Genomic DNA, 20543 nt, shown 5'->3' with positions numbered 1-20543 from the left:
TTTTTTCTAGCTTTTTAAAGATAGAATCTTATATCATCCATTTTAAACCTTTTTTTTTTCTGATATAAAATTATAAAATTAAAAAGTTTTACCAAATACTACTTTAGCTGCATCCCACAATATGTTGAATTTTTATTAGGTTGAAATAGTCATTTTCTTTGTAGTTTCTTCTTTGACCCATATTTAGAAGTGTGTTGCTAAATTTTCAAATATGTGAAATATAGGATCTTTTAGATATCTTTTTGTTACCAATTTATAATTTAATTCCTTCGTGGTCAGAAATTATATTATGCATTATTTCAATTCTTTTAAAATTTAAGACTTGTTTCATAGCTCAGGATATGTTCTACCTTAGTGAATGTTCCATGTGCACTTGAAAATAACATGTGTATTGTGCAATTGTGTGACTTCAATGTTAATTAGGTCTAGGTATTTGATAATATTGTTCAAATATTCTATAACCTTACTGATTTTCTAGATAGTGATTGTTCTATTGATTGCTGAGTGAAGGGTTTTTAAATTTCCAATTGTGATTTTAGATACATTGCTTTTTCTTTCAGTTTTGTAAATGTTTGTTTGATGTATTTTGAAGATCTCTATTAGATGCCTAGATATTTAGGATATTATATCTCAGTTTGATCAATAAAAAATGACATTCTTTATCTTTGGTGACATTCTTCATCTTCAAGTCTTTTTTGTCTGATTTTAATATAGTCACATCAGCTTTTTTATGCTTACTATTTACATTGTATATATTTTCCATCCTTTAACCTTTAATCTGTCTGTGCCTTTATATTTAAAATGCACCTTAGCATACACTTGGGTCTTGCTTTTAATCCAGTCCACCATCTTTGACTTTTAATTGGAGTGTTTAGACCATTTACATTTAATGTAACTATTGCTATATTTGGGTTTATATCTTATACCTTGGTATTTGTTTTCTTTTTGTTCCATTATTTGTTCACTTGTTTTTCTTTTATCTGTCTTTTTCACTATTCCATTTTATACCTTTGTTGTCTTTTGAGCTACATTTCTTATTATTATTCTAATGGCTGCTTTATGGCAGTGTTTCTCAAACATTAATGTGCATCAGAATTATGGTTATAGGGCCGAGCCCATGGCACACTTGGGAGAGTGCGGTGTTGGGAGCGCGGCGACGCTCCCGCTGAGGGTTCGGATCCTATATGGGGATGGCTGGTGCACTCACTGGCTGAGTGTCGGTCATGAAAAAAAAAAGGCAAAAAAAAAAAAAAAGAATTATGGTTATAAAATACATATTTCTAGGCCTGTCCCATAATTTCAGAGTTACTAGGCTTGGAGTGAATACTGTGAATTTAAATTTCTGATGAGTTCTGAGGTGATGCTGATGCTACTGGTGCAGAGACTATACTTTGAGAACCATTGCTGTAGAGATTACAGGATATGCTTTTTACTTATCATATTCTACACTGAATTATTCTACACCATTTTGAATATAAGTAAGAAACAGCAGTAGAATTACATATAGATCCCATCCTGTTCTTAGTGTTACATTGACAGATATTTTATGTATACATACCTCATGATAAGTTCATTATTTTTGCTTTAAACAGTCACTTTACTTTTAAAGGATTTAAGAAAAGGAAGAAAAAAACTTTAATTTCCAATATATTTACCATTTCTAGTTTACTCCTTTGTTTTCTGTATATCTAAATTTCTATTTGGTGTCACTTTCCTTTAGCCTGAAGAACTTCTTTTTTCATTTCTTATAATGCCATTCTAGCAACAAATTATCTTAGTTTTAGTTTACCCAAAAATGTCTTTATTTTGCCTTCATTTCGAGAAATATTTTATTAGTTATAGAATTCTACATTTGTAGTCTTTAAAGATGTTATACATTGTTTTCTGATGTCAATTGTTTTGATAAAAATATCAACTGTTACTTTTACTGTTGTTCCCCTTTATGTTATGTAAATTTTTCTCTCCCTGGCTGCTTTTAAGAATTTTCTCTTTATATTTTTGTTTCATCAATTTAACTATATTGTGCCTCAGTAGTTTTCTTTGTATTTATCTTTCAAGTTTCTTTTTTAATTGAATTTAAACATTTATATATACATTTTGACCTATTCTTTCTCTTATCTCCTTCTGGAACCCCAGCTGCACAAATATTAAATTGCTAATGCTATTCCACAGGCCATTGATGCCTTGTTCCTTTATTTTAATTTTTTTCTCTTTGTTTCAGTTTTGATGATTTCTATTTACATTTTTTTAAATTTCTTGATCCATTCTTGCAGTGTTTAGTATAGTGTTGATTCTAGCCAATAAACTTTTTATTTTAGATACTGTATTTTTCAGTTCTTGGATTTCCATTTCTTTTTGTTTATATGTTGGTTTTATTTTGTTTTTTTAGTTTCAAAATCTCTAAGTCCCCATTTCTTTACCCTTTTTAGTCATCATTTCTTGTATATTCTAATATATCAACTTTAAAATTCTTATTTGCTAATTCCAACCTGTGGGTCATTTGTGAGTCTGTTTCTACTGACTAATTTTTCTATTGACTTTAGTTCACATTTTTCTCCATATATATACGTATGTATTTATTCTTTCTATTTATCATTATAGTTATATAGTTATATATTTCTAATATTTGTTATCTTCTGGACCTTCTGGAGACTCTAGATTCTGTTATTTCTCTGAAGGATATTGAATTTTGGTCTAATAATCAATCAAATTATTGACAGAATTGTAATACCATTGCCTATGGTTTTTTTTTAGGATAGGTCTGTTTTGCCTTTGTTTTAGTCCCAACGTGTATTTCTTCCTAGGGCACAAACCTGGAATTTCAGTGGGAAGCCTGGGGTATTCACTGAGTCTTTCTAATTTAGTGGGATTCAAACTCTGTTCCTCTGTGATGGGCAGCAGGTAGAATATCTGCTCAGATTTTTCAGCCTTAAATTGTTGTTTTAGCCCTGGACCCTTTGGAGTCTTATTCTCTTTTCAGGGATTAGCCAAAAATTTGAGGAGAGTTAATATATAGATTTTATCTCTCCCTACTGCTCCCCGCCTCCCCAACACCCTCCTATCCAGAATTTCCTCCTTTAATTTATAGCTATTCTGGCAGTTCCAAAGTCTGTTCTGTCTTCTTAGTCCAATAAGACTTAAGACTTTTTGCTTGGTTTCTAGTTACCCAGCACTACATGGAGTACAAGACCCTCAGGCAAAAAGCCATTCAAACATGAATCTTATCTAGGGTTATTGAAAAAATTTTCCTTCAGCTTCTGCCTGCTTTTGGTCACCCCTCAGTACCTTCAAGTCTTTCTCCCCAACCCCTTCAGTGGATGGTTGATAATTATCTGTAGGAGGTTTATCTAATTTGAGCTATTCTGTCATTATTAGAACTAGAACTCTCCTCACATTGGACATGTAACTTGACTGAAAAATCTTTGTTTTCTTTACCACTGAATTTTTTTTTAACCACAGGATTATTCCTGTGGCTATGTATTCTGACTAATATAGAGAGGCTGGCTATGAGAACTTTCAAGTGGACTGTTAATGGTGTCCCCTACTTCCATTTTACTCACTTATTAAATAACCTTATGATCAACACAGCTCTGGACCTGACGTTCTATAAGCAAGAATCTGCAGTGATATCCCAATGCCTGCTAAATAAAATCTGAGTTCCTTAGCTTGTCATTCAAGGTCTCCCCTCTCTGGTCCCCAGCATTCTGGTTGTCTGCCCTATGTTAGCATTAGAGTAGAAAATCACTTACCCCAGAAATTCTAAGATGTGATTTATTCGGGATTAGCTGGCTTAACACTAGGAGAACACAGTGTTTAAAAAGGACATGATCAAAAGTTTTTTTTAGTCTTCTAGATGAATTCTCTTGTTTTTGTTGTGAGTGTTGTTGCTATTGTTTTAATATGAATTAAGGGATGAAACGCACATTACATATTTGTATAGGTACAATTTAAATCTTTAATGTTTATACAACTGAAAATATAGATGACAGAATTATTTGAAAACTATTACGAAATGTTTGCAACAGTCTCTCACAATTCTCCTGTCCTATTTGTAGAAGATTAAATGTTGTACCAGGAAGGAAATCATTCCACACTTGTTACAGTAACATGGAATTTTTCAAGGGTATTCATTAAAAAAAAATCCTTAAAGAACAATCCCAGCTTTTGGAAGTCTCTTTTTTTGAACACTCAGAGAAGACCTTCTAGTGTGTACATAAGACAGTGGCCATTTGTTGTGCATCCTTGTATGCCTGTGACCTAAGAGACTTAGTTACATTTATTGTAAATTCACAGAAGTGGAAAGAACCTTAGACTCCCTCACACCATCCCCCTGTGCAAATGTTGTGTGGCCTTGCACACGTAAGAGGTTTCCCATAAATACTTGTTGAACTGAAACATTAAAATTACAGTCAGTTATTTCTTTGCACTTTAAAGTTTATTCAGTTCAATGTGAGTTATAAGTGAAATCTATGGTTTTGTATTCAGTTTCATACCTTGCAAAAAGTACATAATACCAGTTGCCAATGGAAATTCTGGCTGATAAAGTACATGTGCTTCACTCAAAAACTGTTCCTTTGCTTCTTGTTTCCAAAGAGCACTTTTAGCATCCTGTTAGACCACCAGTAAATTATATTGCAGATTGGTGTTTAGGAAACCCTCTGGCCTTAAGGCGCAGAAATATTATCAAGCTTTCTGAATTCTGCTTCCAACTCTACCTTTTTGGGAACTCACTTTACCAATTCTAGCATAATTTTTTCTTGTGAGCAATAGTAACGATAATAATTGTTCCGCCTGGTACTCTATAGGGCCTTAAATTTTTATCTTAAAAGGGGGGACCTCTTCTCTAAGATACTGCACAGCATCATAAAATACCATCTTTACCATGAATGTTGATTGGCTTTATATAATTATTACATTTACCTATATTCAGTAAGAGACCTCAGTTTTTTTGTTTTGTTTTGGTTTTTGACCGGTAAGGGGATAGTAACCCTCGGCTTGGTGTCATCCACACCATGCTGAGCCAGTGAGTACACCGGCCATCCCTGTACAGGATCCGAACCTGCGGCCTCGGCGCCACCAGCACCGCACTCTCCCGAGTGAGCCACGGGGCCGGCCCGAGACCTCAGTTTTTAAAAATGGCATTAGATTGTTATAATGATAGGGTTTTATTTCTTCACTTTGATAGATTTCTCTATTCTGTCATTGTTATTTTATTTTTATTATTACTAAGATTTACTATAAGGTTATATAGAATGTGTTCTGGATGAAATTATTTTAACTGCATTAAGCAATACACATTATTTTAACTGAGTGTTTACTGTAATTTACTTAGTAACTCTCAACCAAGAGACTGTGATAGTACCAGGCTGAAGGAAGTGCTTTAAAGTCTGTTCACTGCTTTACAGTAATCAGTGAGACTTTTTTCCTCGTTTGCATATTTTTAATGACCCATGATTCAGTCTTCAAGCTTCTCTTTCCAATCTATGCTCACCTACTGGATGATCTCACCCAGTCTTATGGCTTAAAATAATACCCATAAGCTGATTACATCTCCAGCTAGACCTCTTCCAACTCTGGCCTTGGATATCTAGCTGCCAGCACCTCCACTTGGATGCCTATCAGGCATCTCAGACTTAGCATGGGCAAGACTGAGCTAGGATGAGTCCCCATAAGCCACAGGCTTCTACTGTCTTCTCCATTTTAGTTAATGGCAGCTCCATTTTTCCAGTTGTTTAGCCCAAGAATCTTAATGACTTTTCTTCTGTCAGCAAATTCTAGCAGGTCTACCTTCAGAATACATCTAGAATCTGACCACTTCTCACCACCATCACACTGACCCAGCCCACTCTCATCTCTCCCTTGATTATAATAGCCTCCTTCCCCTTTTCTCCCTACTTTTGTCCTTAGTCCACTGCAGTCAGTTTCCAACACAGCAGCCAGAGTACTCCTGTTAAATGTTAAATCACACCCACTGACTTCTCTGCTCAAAGCCCTCCCATCCCACTCAAATGAAAGCCAGAGTCTTAAATATGATCTCTAAGGCCCTACCCGATGTGATTCACGCTAGCTCTTTATCATCTTTTCTTATTTTTGCTCATTCTTTTCTGCTCATGTATTCTGATGTCCTTGCTCTTCCTGAGACATGCCAAGTATCCCCCAGCCGTGCCCCTACCTCATTTGCTTTTTCCTCTGCCTGGTATATTTTCTCCCCCAGATGTCTATGCAGTTAGATCAAAGAATCTTTGGGTCTTTATTTAAGAATCACCTCCCTGTCAAGCTTTTCCTAAGCTCTCTAAAATTTCAACACCCTCCACCACCTGCACTGTGATATATGCCCCTAACCCTTCATTTTTCTCCCTAGCATGTATTTGTCTGTCTTGTTCATTGCTCTATCTCTAGTGCTTCTAGTAGTGCCTGGTGCCTAGTGGATATTCAGTAAATATTTTTGAATAAATAAATGAATAATACAGCTAGGCTACAGTTTCGTATTTTGCCAGTAGATGCCGCTTTCTAAGCCTATGCTATGCTGACATCTGAAATTTTTTAGTTCTAGATTGGTTTACAGAATGAAATAGTTAAACATTTCCAGTTGTATAATTTGGAAAGTCTTTGTTGTGAAATCTCATATGTAGATGGCAGGCAGGCATAGCAGGTGAGACAGCTGCATGAGGGCCTTTGTTTAGATTGGTGCTATTGTGATGTCTGAAGGAAATTTGCACCATTCCCCAAATCCATACAGCTATCAAAAAATTCAAACAATGGGGGAATATGGCTACTTATATGAGAACCTGTTTGGAAATGAATGCAATGTTGTCAAATCTAATCTAAAATCTCAGCTGCATTAAGCTGACCATCTCCTTGTCTCTATTATCCAGAAAAACGTGTTTCCCTTTTACTTTTTTGAAGAAGAGATTTTAAGGCAGGAAAGAGGAAGTTTCGTATTCTGATTATACATATTAATATTTTATATTAGTATAATAGTCTTTATTTTAACAGTTTTAAAATTATTATTTTTATCAGGGCAACACAACTATTTATGTGCTGGAAGAAATGATTGCATCATTGACAAGATTCGAAGAAAGAATTGTCCTGCCTGCAGACTTCAGAAGTGTCTTCAAGCTGGAATGAATTTAGGAGGTAAGTTTTGTGTTTTTAGTTTAATAAAAATTGTTAATATGTAATATAGTACCACCAGGATCTATGTATTCTCAAAGTTGAAGATGAAGCTAACATGGAGCAAAGGTTTCTAAAAATCTTATGAGTTCTATTTTCATGCCAAAACATTTTAGGAGAAAAGTATTTCTTAGCTAGAATTAAAAAGAGGTATGTTGTATGACACTAGTCCTAGTGAATTTTTCAAGCCTGAGTTTTCTAAGTTTCAAGAACTAGGCACTTAAACAAAACCAAGACAAAAATGAATTACTTTTTATTTTATTGCCATATCTGTTTAGAAATTAGACCTATATGTGAAAACATTACCCAAGTAGAAATACATTCCTAACTTTAGGGGTAAATGTAATAAAGGAAGACTTATATGAAAAAAAATTTTAAGGTATTACAGAGACTCCGCAAAACAGTGACAGAGGGAGGGTAAAAGACTAGAACCAAATGCAGAAGTATATAACATGCATGGATGGGAGGAGTCAGTGTCTTAAAGGTCTAAGTTCTGTCTAAGTTAATTTATAAATATAACACGATCCTAAGAAAATACAATTATTTTTCTAAGTTCCTGAGAAAAATATTCTAAGTTCCTAAAGAATGGCCAGGAAAATTCTGGAAAAGACAAATAATAAGGGAACTAGCCCTACCAGATAGGAAAACATATTGTACAGCTAAAATAGTCTGTGGTGTTTGTTTATTGATTGTCAGACAGATCAACAGAAAGTCAAGAAGTAGTCTCAGATAATATGAGAACTTTATATATAATAAAGCTGGCATTTCAGGTAAGTGGGGAAAGGACAAATTAATCGATAAAAAGTAGTTGTGGAAGGAAACTCGGACATCTTCATTATCATCTGGATAACAAGAAAGTGGCATCCAAACTCTTAGTGTACCCCAGAATAAATTCCAGTGCTTCAAAGATTTAAACTTTGAAAGATAACCACAGAAGTACTAAAAGAAAACATGTATTATTTTTTTATGTTCTCCAAGTATCGAGACCTTTCTAAGTATGAAATAAACCCAGAAACTACAAAAGCGAAAAATTGAGGAAGTCAACACTAGTTAAAAATCAAATATTACTTCAAAAACAGGTTATACAAAACTGGAGGGAAATATTTGCAACTTTTATACAAAGGGTTAATTTCTCTCACAGATAAAGAGTTCCTACAATTACCTAAGAAAAAGAAACCAATCATTAGAAAAACAGATAAAAAATATGAACAGAACATTCACAGCTAAAAGAAATACAACTGGTTCTTGAAACACATGAAAAGATTCTACATCTAATCATAATAAAGGAAATTCAAATTATAATGTAATGAGATACAGATTTTTTTTACTGATTGGCAAAGATGAAACACTTTTATGACACTGTGTTATGAGAGTCTGGAAATAAAGTCAAACTCAGGGGTGATCTCATGCATTTTAGGTGGGTGTATAAATTGGTACAACCGCTGTGGACAACAATTTAGCAATTTGAATAAAATGTTAAAAGGCACATACCTTTTGACTCAACAATTCCACTTCTAAGAATTTTTCCAAGTTTATTCTTGCAATGTAAGAAATATGTGCATAAAATATTCATTGCAGCATTGTTAAATATCATAAATAGTCATCTGTTCAGAATTGATTAAATAAATGACAGAATATTCTTCAGACATTGTAGAAACAAAGGGAAGTATATGCTTACTAATATGGACTGATCTCCAAAATATTGCTTAGCAAAAAATATCAGATTGCAAAATATATTTTATATGCTAGAAGTTGTATATCTATTTTAGAAAAAGAACATATATTGTATAGAACATTTGTGGAATGATATACAAGAAACTGGTAATGGTGGTTGTCCCAACAGAAAGGACTTGGGTAGCTGGGAGAACTAATTGTTACCATATATCCTTCTGTGCCTTTGAATTTTATATCATATTAAAAGTATGTGTTATGTAGACATATTACCTATTTAAGAGAAATAGAATAATCTAAAAAATTAATAAAATGAGACTTCATTCTTCTTTGCTTTGATGAATGAATCAAGTGGCTGGCTAGTCGGGACTAGGGAGTAAACATGGCAGCCTGCAGAGCAGAGCAACTCTTTGAAATCAAAGAGTGTGAGCTTGGCCACAGAAGACTGCTGTGTGATAGAATGTCTCAAGTGCCTTAAACAACAGTTCACAAAGAGAGGCCCATGCTGTAGAAGAGGGCATGCTCTGGCACCAGACTGCATGTGGGTACCCGTGTTCCTCCACTCTCTGACCTTGTAACCTCAGGCAAGTTACCCCTTGTCTGTGCCCCATTTTCCTTATCTTCTCCTGTCATTGATCAGCGTACCTACCTCTTGGCCTGTGGCAAGGATTAAATGAGTGTGTGTGTGGCAAAAAGAAATGAGCTTCACCATGACCCACCACATATACTCCATCAGTGTATATGGTGGGTGGTGGTGAAGCTCATTACAGCTTCCATAGTGCTTTCACATGTTATCTCATTTTGTTTGGGTTATGGTGAGCCTCCGGTGCCCAGGGAAGTTAAGGGACTTGCCCAGGCAGTGAGATAACTTAGAGGTCTTGGATCTCTAAGCTCCTGGTTTGGTGCTTCTAGTGCACCACGCTGCTTCCTTGTTCTGATATCCAAATCATCACAGATATGGCTCAAAAGATCACTTTATGTATAGCATATGAGTGAGGATCAGAAGAGGTTATTAGTAATTTTAAATCTAGATGGCACAAGGGTACGGCCATTGGTTGTAAAGTAAACTCATTCTATTTTGAGTTTACATTTAATCTATTTTAAATTCATCATCTGAATAAAAAAACAAAATCACGTGCTAAGAAGGTACGTTTTAAAGTCTTGGTATATAATTTTTAGATTGTTTTATAAATACTATATAATTAAATTTACATATATGTAAATATTGCCATAAATATGTGTATTATATAGTATTACTATATTTTGTAATATATAATTACTATTAATAAATAAAGAAAAAATAGCTATACGTATAATGTTTCTCTCATACAGTTGTTTTAAGGGTTGAGTTAATGATCTTTAGAACAGAGTTTCTCAACTTTTGCACTATTGACATTTTGTTATAGAGGACTGTTGTGTACATGGTACAATGTTTATCAACAACCCTGGTCTCTGCCTACTAGATGCTGGTGACAATCTACTCTCCCCTAGTTGTGACAACCAAAAATGCCTCCAAACTTTACCAAATGCCTGGGGGTATTGAGAGCCATTGGTGTGGCAATAATAGTGTATAATAGTAAGCACTACTTAAGTGTTAGATATTGTTTTCTACTAGATTACATATTCCATCAAGGGAGGAATTTTAGTCTGTTTTGTTCAGTGCTTTATCCTCAGTGACTAGAACACTGCCTGGCACAAAGTAGGTGTTCAATAGCTATTTGTTGAAGAGAAGAATGAACAATTGGCATTTTTGAGGGCTTGCTGTGTTCTAAGCACTCTGCTAATAAGCCTTTTATATGTGTCATCCCATTTAACCCTCATAGCAACACTGTGAGATACGAACTCTTAATATGTCCATTTTACAAGTGAGTAAATGGAAGCACAGAATGATTAAAGAGATGGCCCAAAGCCACACAGCCAGAGTAGGAAAGTCGAACTCAGATCTCTGTTCCTGGCACCAAAGCCCATGCCCATCAGCTCTTCACCATACACAGCAGGTCCAGTGTACATAGATCAGCTCAGATTATCTATTAGTGGCAGCAGTGGCCATTGACTAGACATGAGTGAAAAAACAGGTGTTTTGCTTGTGTCTATAATTACCTGTAAGTGAGGTTTAGCACAGTACATAATATAAAACTTATGTAATTTGTTATCAGTTTCTGTATATATAGGATAGGTTTTGTGGTTTGGGGTTTTAAAAAAAAAAAAAATTTACCAAAGAGTTTACTGTGATACTTGAGTTCATCAAAAGTAGAGAGTCAACAATGGCCAGAGTGGAAATTAATATTTGTGAAAGTAATATTTTCTTTAGATTCAAGTTATAATTTAACCACTTCTGGTTTATGAATTAAATGATTGACTTTTGCTAAGTGTCCAGTTGTGGTAATGTACATTGTCATTTTTTCTTTCAAAATTTCTTTTGAAGCCTTGCTTTTAGTTTCTATTTGGGAAAAAGAAAAACAATTTTATTATATTTTTAAAAAGATAATGTGAAGTTTAGACTTGAATGTGAACCAGTTTCTAAAATTAAAAATGTGAATTAAATTAAAACCTTTTTATATGTGTTCCAGTCTCACCCCCTGTCTCCCTAGCAAAGTCTGTCTGTCCACTCTCCTTTTAACCACCCTCTTCCCCACTACCTCTTTTGGGAGATAAGGCAGATGGCAACATGCTATATAACATTTGGAAGACCTTTTTTGTTACCAAATGATCATGACTCCAGGAACAAAATCCAAAATACTTTACAATAATTTTTTCTTATTCTATCAGTTGGTTAGCATGCAGTTCTAAACATGTCCCCAAAGTAGCCTTTCCCTTAGAAAGTGGAAGGAAGGAAGAGAAAAGAGTATGTAGATTTGTATTTCTCAGAAATTAAAGCTGTAAAATGTACCTCTTCCCTTTTGTCTAGACCTACTCCCTCCCTCCTGCCACAAGTACTATTCCTTTTCTTTAAAATCCTTCTGGGCTTTAGGCTGCATGCAAAGGAAAATACAACAGAAGATGTGAGAATGTTAACAGAGAAATCGAAAGGAAAATAACAGCTCTTTTGGCCCCAAGCTGAGCCTGCCAGTCTTGCTATAGCCCCTATTAGTAGATCTTAAAAGATCATGGTTTTCTAGTCATGAAAGTTTGATGCTTTTGTATACCCTCCAAAGGAATTAATCACTTAACTTTTACGTGCCAGTGTTCTGAACAGAGTGATCTATGCATGTTTTTTAAGAGTTTCTCCTGAAATATGTAAAACATAGACTAAAGCGAACCAGCACCTAGACCAAGAATGAGTCCCTTTGTGGTGTTTCTAGCTTGGCTACAGTCTGGCCATAGAATAGAGAAGGGATCGTAGAGAGGGGGTTTATTCCAGTCTTCCCATTTTTCAGGTGAGGTGTTTGGCCTCTAAAACGGTATCATTAGAGATCTGAAAAATGCAAATAAGGATTCTAATTCAGTCTTCTTTCCTCTTTTCTAAACCATCCCCTTTTGTTTCATTTTTCAATAAATATGTGAAGTCCACTTTCACATTCCTTTAATGAGGACTCTAAAATATTAAAATTTTGCATCCTGTAACTTTAAAAATGTAGACTTGACAAGCCACTGGATAATTCTAAAACTGATTCCTAATTCTGGTTCCAATTTGCTTCCCACACATAACTGCAGCTTTCCTGAATCCCAGAAATCACTTTTATTCCGTTTAGCAGGAACCTTTAAAGATGGTCATAGCATCACAGTGGGTTCCTCTTCCCTCTTGGAATGGGACTTGCCATGTGGAAAGCAAAGGATTTTAGACACAGGAAGCAGTGGCCATAACAGACATCGTGGTTGCTCTCAGGGGGATGGAGAGAGGACAGCTAGGTGCAAAAGGAAGGGAAGCATAATGCTCATGTGGGAACCGTTCAAGGAAACAGATACTCTTGGACATTACTGATAAGAATGGAAACAAGGTGAAGAAAATACTTAAATTAGAATTCATCCACATAATGCAGCATTTATCGGCCAGTAAAATTACGGTTGTGAAAATTTATAACAGTATAATTCTGGAAAAAGTAATAAAAAATTAGTGTGTGAAATTATTTTGGTTACTCACTCTGTGATTTTGACTTTAAATGAAAGTTTGCATGAGACAAGAGACTAGGAGGAAATGTTAGAATACCCAAAATGGTTTGTTAGTGAAGTCAGATTGTGGATACATCTTTTTTCTTATCTCTTTTCTAGTTTATTAATGATATGAGCATGTTTTATAATAAATTTTAAAGAAAATAGAGTTTACAATTTTAAACTAAAAAGAAGTGAAAGATGACACTAAAATAGCGCTCCTAAGCAGAAGATATAAGGAATGAAGCATACAGAGAGCCAAAGGAGTTATGCCTGAACAGGAAGGAAGAAAAAAGAAAAAGAGAGAGAGACATTAGTAGGTCACCTGCTGTGAAATACTTTAAAAATGGAAATGGAGAAGTGAGTGGAAAACAGAAGACCTGGGGACCAAAGAATTATAGAGTCATGGCTGACACACCAAACCCAGACAGAGAGAGGGGAAAATTGGCTTTACCTGCCAGCAACTTGCTGCAACTAGTTGGCGTGGTCACCTGCAAAATTCACATGCGGTGTCGGTCTGGAGAGAGAAATGACAAGACCAATGCCAGCGAGACGGTAGATTTAATATTTGAAATCCAATAAGAAAAACTGTTTTTATATCTTTTAGGATCCCCTGAGGCAGGATATTCAGTAGTTGTTAGTTTAGAAAGCCCGAGTGTATTGCGTTTTATGAAGACATCCCATTCCTCAGGTTTTTGTTTTTTCTTTTCATTCCTCTTGCTTATAAACAGAATTCCATGGGGCTTTTAAACAGTAAAGTCAAGGGGGAAATAACACATTTTTATAAATCAGTGAAAGTATGTTTTCTGAATCTTCATGTATAAATTAATCTGTATCAATTCTTATAAATTGAATTCAACACCCGATATTTTTACCTTGCAAAATTTCATGAAGGAAAGTTGAAGATTGGTTCCAAGGCAGATAGAATTTAATAGATTTACTATATCTCTTTAATGTTAAGACTTTTTTTCCTTTCAGATTTTGACTATTGTGATTATAACTTCCAACCAATATATAAATTTAATTTTTATTAGTTTCCTTCAAAACTCTAATCAAATTGGTGTCTTATTTTACAATTGATGACATCTTAGAAAAGAAGCAGTACAGGCATTAGATGCAGAAGTTGCTGGGATACCTCTCCTGAAATATGCACATTTGTATGAACGCATTCGTGGCTTGATGAGCTTATCTAAGAAGGCTGCTTTTCTTGTGTCTTTTAAAAATATACACCCCAGGGATGTTGTAAAAATTCTGCTTGGTTTTACAGATGACCTCTGTTACTTCCATCGTGTCTTCGTTTGCAGTCTGTCTTGGGAGATCATCATCCCGTCTTTCTTAAAGGGCCCAAGAGCTCAGCATTTCAGACCTTTTGGTCTAAGTCTTGCCATTTGTCCTGGGAGGTCTTTTTCTGAGTAGCATCCTCAGATATGTGGTTCTCTTTGGGCCAGTCCTCCAGTAGCCTTCCAGTTTCACACGTTCACTGATATTTTCTGAAATACACAACTGTTTTCTAACTGTTAAAATAATGGGATTTGTTTTATTTTGGTTTTTGTTCATGGCACCTCACGTTATTGTACTTTCACGTTACCTTAGATGAAGAAGTTTTATTATAAGAATATTCATAATTGCACAGTCTTCGTGAAGTACTGGAATGTGGTTCAGGATGTACCAGGCTCTCCATTTCTAGGACTTTTCTCTTTTTTTTTTTTTTTTTTTTATTCCTATTTTTACCTGCTTTCTGCTGTTTTCACTTCCCCCCACCAAATCTCTCTACCCTACCTTGTTGCTTTCAATTACTCGTGGTTTTCACTGCACATTTCTACTTAATGCCTTCTCTCTGCCTGTCTCTTAGCTTTGTTGTCACCTGAATGTCCTGCATTCAAAATTCTCAAGAAAGAGTCTAGATCAGTTGTTGATCACTGTCCAGAAAGAGATTCTGATTGGGTTGAGTCCCCCAGAGGACAGAGACAAATGGCTGCCTTCACCTCCCCTGCTATTCCCTTACCCAGGCTGGTGTGGCCACATGATCAGGCCCTGTGGTTGAAAGCCTGGTGACCTATGACAAGGAACATTTTGACATATTTTTCAGAAAGAAACTATGAGTATAGCAATTAGAGTGTAATAAATGTGTCTCCAGTACAAACTTATAACAATTACAGTCATCTGTTAATTGTGACCATCTCTTAAATCATGGCAATTTTCCCAGTACCCTAATTTTTATTTACATATTCTAAGTTATCCGTATATTTAAAAATGAAAAAGTATCAGTTTTTGATAAGCAGATTGACTAAGCAAAATAATAGCTTTTCATTCTTTTTGGAACAGAACTACTGAGGGTGTTATTTTAGAGTTGAAAACTTTTTGATATGCCTAGTTTGAAAACACGTGAACCAAAACAAAACACAAAAAAACATAAAGCTGATCTTGAGCTTTTTACAAAAAATAATCAAATCATGTGTAAGGTGGACATTTTCTTGTAGAACATTTCTCTATACCTGAACTGTTCTCTGTCCCTAAATGCCAGCACTAACCCCAGACCCTAAGCTTGGAGGTGAGTTCTGGAGTCAGGGGTGAGTAGGAGATGAGGGATATGGAGATATTAGGGAAGGGAGAACAAACCACTTACAACCAAGCATTTCAGGTTACCACACTTGGTCACCTTAGAAAGAGGTGACCAGTCATTCTAGGTGAAGTACCTGCCTGCTCTCTGAGGATGCACTTGTAAGACTCTGATTTCTTAAAGTTGTAATCACTGAATTCATTTACTTTCAATTAATAGGTATGTCCACCAAGAGATATATCTTAATCTTATTTTTCATTTGAAAATCTAGTGACTAATGATGTGATTCTTGAAGCTTTCTGAATAAACATCCTTTTCTCTCTATTCTCATAATGAAATGTGTGATTGTGAAGATGGGAAGAGGAAGCTATCTATGTCGTAATAAAGTCCTCTGTTTTCACCCCTAGGATGTACAGAAAACCATTCAACTAACTTTTCTTCAACTCACAGTGCTTCAGTCTTCAGTAGTAAATACATATGATATGTAATGTCATTAGTATCTTTTCAGATTATGGTATTTCTGGAAAGATAATACAACTTTAAAGTCTAACCCAATTCTAACATATTTTTAAAGTATTTTTATCGATTTGTCAAGTTATAAAATACATAAATGTATTACAGTGATTAATAAAGGAGAGTGAAAGTTCTCTAATAAATTAGGGGTATAAAGATAGAGTAAGAGTCAAAATGTTTGCTGAGTACTTTATTTGCTAATTAAAAAATTGATTTGAAAATTAAATCAAATTAAAAACTGATTTCCAATTTGACAGAGAGGTTCTTAAAAGCTAAACTAACAGAGCTTATAAAAATGGTATCATCAAAATGTGCTGCTTTGTTACATTGAAAAGATTTGTTAACATTATAAAGGCGATTGCTGTTTTAGGTCATGAAATTAAGAAACTCCAAAATGTAATTGTCCTAAGTTCCTTTTTCAGTGTTTTGTACACTATTTGTTTTGAGAGCATAATAATGTGAAATAGTTTTAAATAGCAATGCAAATAAGCATATAATCATTATTTATATTAAGATTAATCTAACTTGGATAGGAGGGGATCGTAGTGTTTAAAAAGTGAGTCTCTGATGAGTCCATCGATTCCTTCAGCAAATATCCATCTCATGCCTCTGATATGCCCAGCGCTCCATGTGATAATGGGAACGTAGCAATGAGAAGGTAGGCACTGGCCTTGCTTTCAAGGAGCTAATCTTTAAGAATGAAGAAATCTATTTTGGGCCATTGGATATTTAGCAAAAGGGTACTTGAAGAGCAGCATGAGTGCTGACAATGGTCCAAATCCTTAGAGTTCATTCTCTTTGCTTTAGAGTGGTAGTAGCAGCTCCTTGACTTTTATCTATTGAAACAGGGTGGCAGCATCTCAGGGTGGCTTCATGTGACTCCTCTGCCTCAGTATTTGGTTTGGTTCATCCCAGATGCTCCCTTCGTGCATAGATCCTAACAAATGGCCCTTGTCTGGAAAGGAACAGCTCAGCATCATGAAGTCATGCAGAAGGCCCATAGCTCCTTCCTAGAAGGCCCGCTCAGTTCTAATTTCAGCATCTGTAGTAGACAAAATTCTTCACTTGATGTTTCTCCTTGAATGTGGATTATGAAAATTAGCCTGGTGCATTCTTACCAAAAAATTCTGTTTATTGTATCTATTTATATTAATATGTATATATTATTTTGCATCTCCTTTATGTTCAATTACATAATTTTTTAAAGTAAACATTCATTTCACAACAACAACAGAAACAACTTTGCTATAAGAATTTCTGGCCCCCTTAGGGTTTTAAAGTCATTTCTAGTCCAAGGACAATTGAGGCAACTCTGGACGATGTCTTGGGAGCACTTGCCACATTCGTGTCTCCTGTAGCTCTTCTTTTTTTTTTTTTTTTTTTTTTTTGGTTTTTTGTGACTGGAACCCTTGGCTTGGTGTCGCCCGCTCCACGCTCAGCGAGTGAGCGCACAGGCCATCCCTATATAGGATCTGAACCCACAGCGGGAGCGCCGCTGCGCTCCCAGCGCCGCAGTCTCCCGAGTGAGCCACAGGGTCGGCCCTCCTATAGCTCTTCTAACAGATATGAGGAAATGTGTGGGAAGCAGAGGCTGGGACTGGGACAGCCACTTTCTTGACTCTTTCACCTCCCTTAGTTCTTGAACCAGCTTGACACATTACTTACTGTTTCCCCCAGAAATGCTTCAGAACTGGACTCTTGAGTGGTTTGTAATTCATTGAGAGAGGAAGCAAACCTGGAGATGCCACCCTGAGTGTCACCTCACTTCTGCTCATCTGGCCCCACCTCAGACCCCAGACACATTTGCCCCAACTGGGAGAGGGGTTGCAGAGGAGAGGGAGCTGGGGCTCCATCCTGCCTCACACTGCCGTGCTGCCTTCTCCCGAGCTGTACTCAGCGGGGTTAGAAAGAAAATGTCTGTAGGTGGCAGCTGCCATCCTTCCAGCAGGTCTGTTCTCTCCATGCTGTTTGTTCCTCAGGAGATAACCTCTTGAGCTGCTTGTCCATCCTTGCTTAGTAGAGATGGTTGGGTCGCACCTTTAAACTTTTTCAGGTAATATTAGTGGTGACACTATTGTTGGCTTTCCAGTTATTTTATCGGTAAGGAAAAGTCCTTATCTGATTTCTAAATATAATATAAAAGACTTGATTAAAATACTCTGGAGTTGAAAGACAGATCCAAAACAAAGGAGAGATTAGAAAGGGTTGACTTGATTTCATTTATTTACTCTAACACTAATTGTCCTGTTCCCAGGCAGGCTTTCATATCCAGTAAGTCAGTTTATCTCAACTTATTTGACTTATTTTTTTCTTTAATAAATGAAATTTTAGTCCTCCCCTTAGGTTATTTGAAATTCAAAATAAAGGGGATCCTATGACTGAACATAAAGCAGTGAACACAATGCTAGTTTGTTTTCAGCCCGCAAATGCATACACCCTTTCAGTCTCTACCTGCTCCTTTGCCCCTTGAAACATTCTGAGCCACTCCCAGGAATCATCCTGTGTGACTTGTCCTATGCCGCACACAGTCAATGGCTTCTCCCTCCCACTCTCCCTCTGCTCAGTGTGGGGAGTGGGGCATAAGTCAGCGTTGCTGGTTTGAGTGACAGGGCTCTTCTTGTCAGCCACAAGGAGGGCCTCTCACTTGCAACAGACATATAGGAAAGCCAAGAGGAAGCCAGTTGGATTCCTGTGGGTATTAGTTTCCTGTTGCTGCTATAACAAGTTACTACAAGCACATTGGCTTAAAACAGCATAAATTTATTATCTTCTGCAGGTCATAAGTCCTCAAATTTATTATCTTATAGTTATGCAGGTCAGAAGTCCAAAATAGAACTCACTGGGCTAAAACCAGTGTGTCAGCAGGTTGTGTTCCTTTGAGGAGGCTTAAGAAGACATTTCATTTGCATTTTCCAGCTTCTAAAGGCTGCCCACAGTCTTTGGCTCCTGGCCCCATTCCATCTTCAAACCCAGATTAAATGCATCACGGCGAGCTCTGCATCCATTATCACACCTCCCTCACTCCCTATCCTGCCTCCATCTTTCACTTGTAAGGATCCTTGTGATTTCACTGTGCCCTCCCAGACAATCCAGGACAATTTCCCTATCTTAAAACCCTTAATTAAGTTTGCAGAGTCCCTTTTGCCATTTAAGGTAACACATTCACAGATTCCAGGGATTAGAAGGTGAATATCTTTTGGGAGCCATTATTCTGCCCACTGCAGTATGTAATATTTATGTCCAACAGAAACATGTTGCCCCTCTGTGATTTATGGGTGTCTTCCTGATTCTGGCCCTTCGTATACTAGCCACCTCATCCCCCTCTCTCCTTACTTCCTGACACCACCTCTCCTTTCCATTCAAGAATTCAGTCACTCTGAATTCTTTCTCACAACCTTCCAGTTGTCTCTTTGTCCACACAGTTCTATGTATTCTTTCCCTCTGCTAATAAGTGTCTGTTACCCACTTCAGACCCATCTGAAAAAACTCATCACCTCCAAATTAACTAAACTCCTTACAGATCAGATTTTACAAAGTGGGGAGAACTTTCATTCCCTTTTAGACAGTTTTAAAATGTTATATATGCATATAAATTATTAAGACTTTTCCTATAAAGCTTTTTATGACTTCCTTAGATGGAGTTGATTAGTACCTCTTCTGTGCTTCCATAGCCTATATTATAGCACTCATCACATTTTATTATAATTATTTGTGTATAGGTATTTCTTGCCAAATAGTCTTTGAACTTCTCAGGAGCAGGATTGTCCTTCTGTTTTTATATTCAGAGCACTTAGCATAATAGATGCTTAATAAGTGCTTATTGAATGTATGAATGAATGAATGAATGAACTTGTAGTTAAACCTTGATGGATACTACTATGCCAACTTTAGCAAAATAATAATAATAATAATAATCTAAGTTTGGTTTTGTACTTATTAAAGACAAAGGATTTCATTTTAAAACCAGTCTCATAACAAAGATTCCAAAGATGGTATTTTAACAAAGTTTTAGTATAATATTATTTTTTCTGTCCCTGCACCAGGAAGGTGCAGTTTCCAAAAAACATGCTAAGCCTTGATTCTAATATTGACTTATATAGTATAACTTGGCAACTTCTTAAATGATAACAGTGCAGAAAAGTTTTAACATGTCTCTTCACTCTTTGATGAGGAATTTTAAGTGATATTTGAACTTCTCAATTTTGCTTAATTAAAGAACTACAATTTCTGTCACTAGCATGGGAGAAATGGGATGTTGGAATAGCTGTTGCTGCTGCTAAGGTGTGAATTCTAGTCCTGGTCTGATGTTTTAAAGTGAAGCATTAAGTTCAAGGTGAAAGAAAATTAGTGTGAGTTGGCTTAGAGTTAAAAAGGATGGAGAAATGAGCCCCAAAACAAATGTAAAAAACCAAAAGATAAGAGATAATGGAAAGAAAAGAAAACCAAAGGAGTGAAGTAAACCCAAGATGAGTAGGTTAAGGTGAAGTTTTGGTTGAGAAGCTTGGTGGAGTAAACCCCAGGGATTATAAACAATCAG

General features: G+C 36.0%; 1 protein-coding gene across 5 annotated transcripts in view; it reads left to right on the top strand.

The window, feature by feature from the left end:
- Nucleotides 1–20543, top strand: part of NR3C2 (nuclear receptor subfamily 3 group C member 2) — a 318859-nt gene that overhangs the window by 229806 nt on the left and 68510 nt on the right. For all 5 annotated transcript variants that reach the window (XM_063107704.1, XM_063107708.1, XM_063107706.1 and 2 more), the window contains exon 4: nt 7021–7137. In XM_063107704.1, the coding sequence (XP_062963774.1) occupies nt 7021–7137 (117 nt within the window). The remainder of the gene's footprint in view (nt 1–7020; nt 7138–20543) is intronic.

This window comes from Cynocephalus volans, chromosome 9 (assembly GCF_027409185.1).
Source record: "Cynocephalus volans isolate mCynVol1 chromosome 9, mCynVol1.pri, whole genome shotgun sequence".
Taxonomy (NCBI): Eukaryota; Metazoa; Chordata; class Mammalia; order Dermoptera; family Cynocephalidae; genus Cynocephalus; species Cynocephalus volans.
Note: the sequence above shows the minus strand (reverse complement) of the source record. Positions and strands in the feature narration are given on the sequence as shown.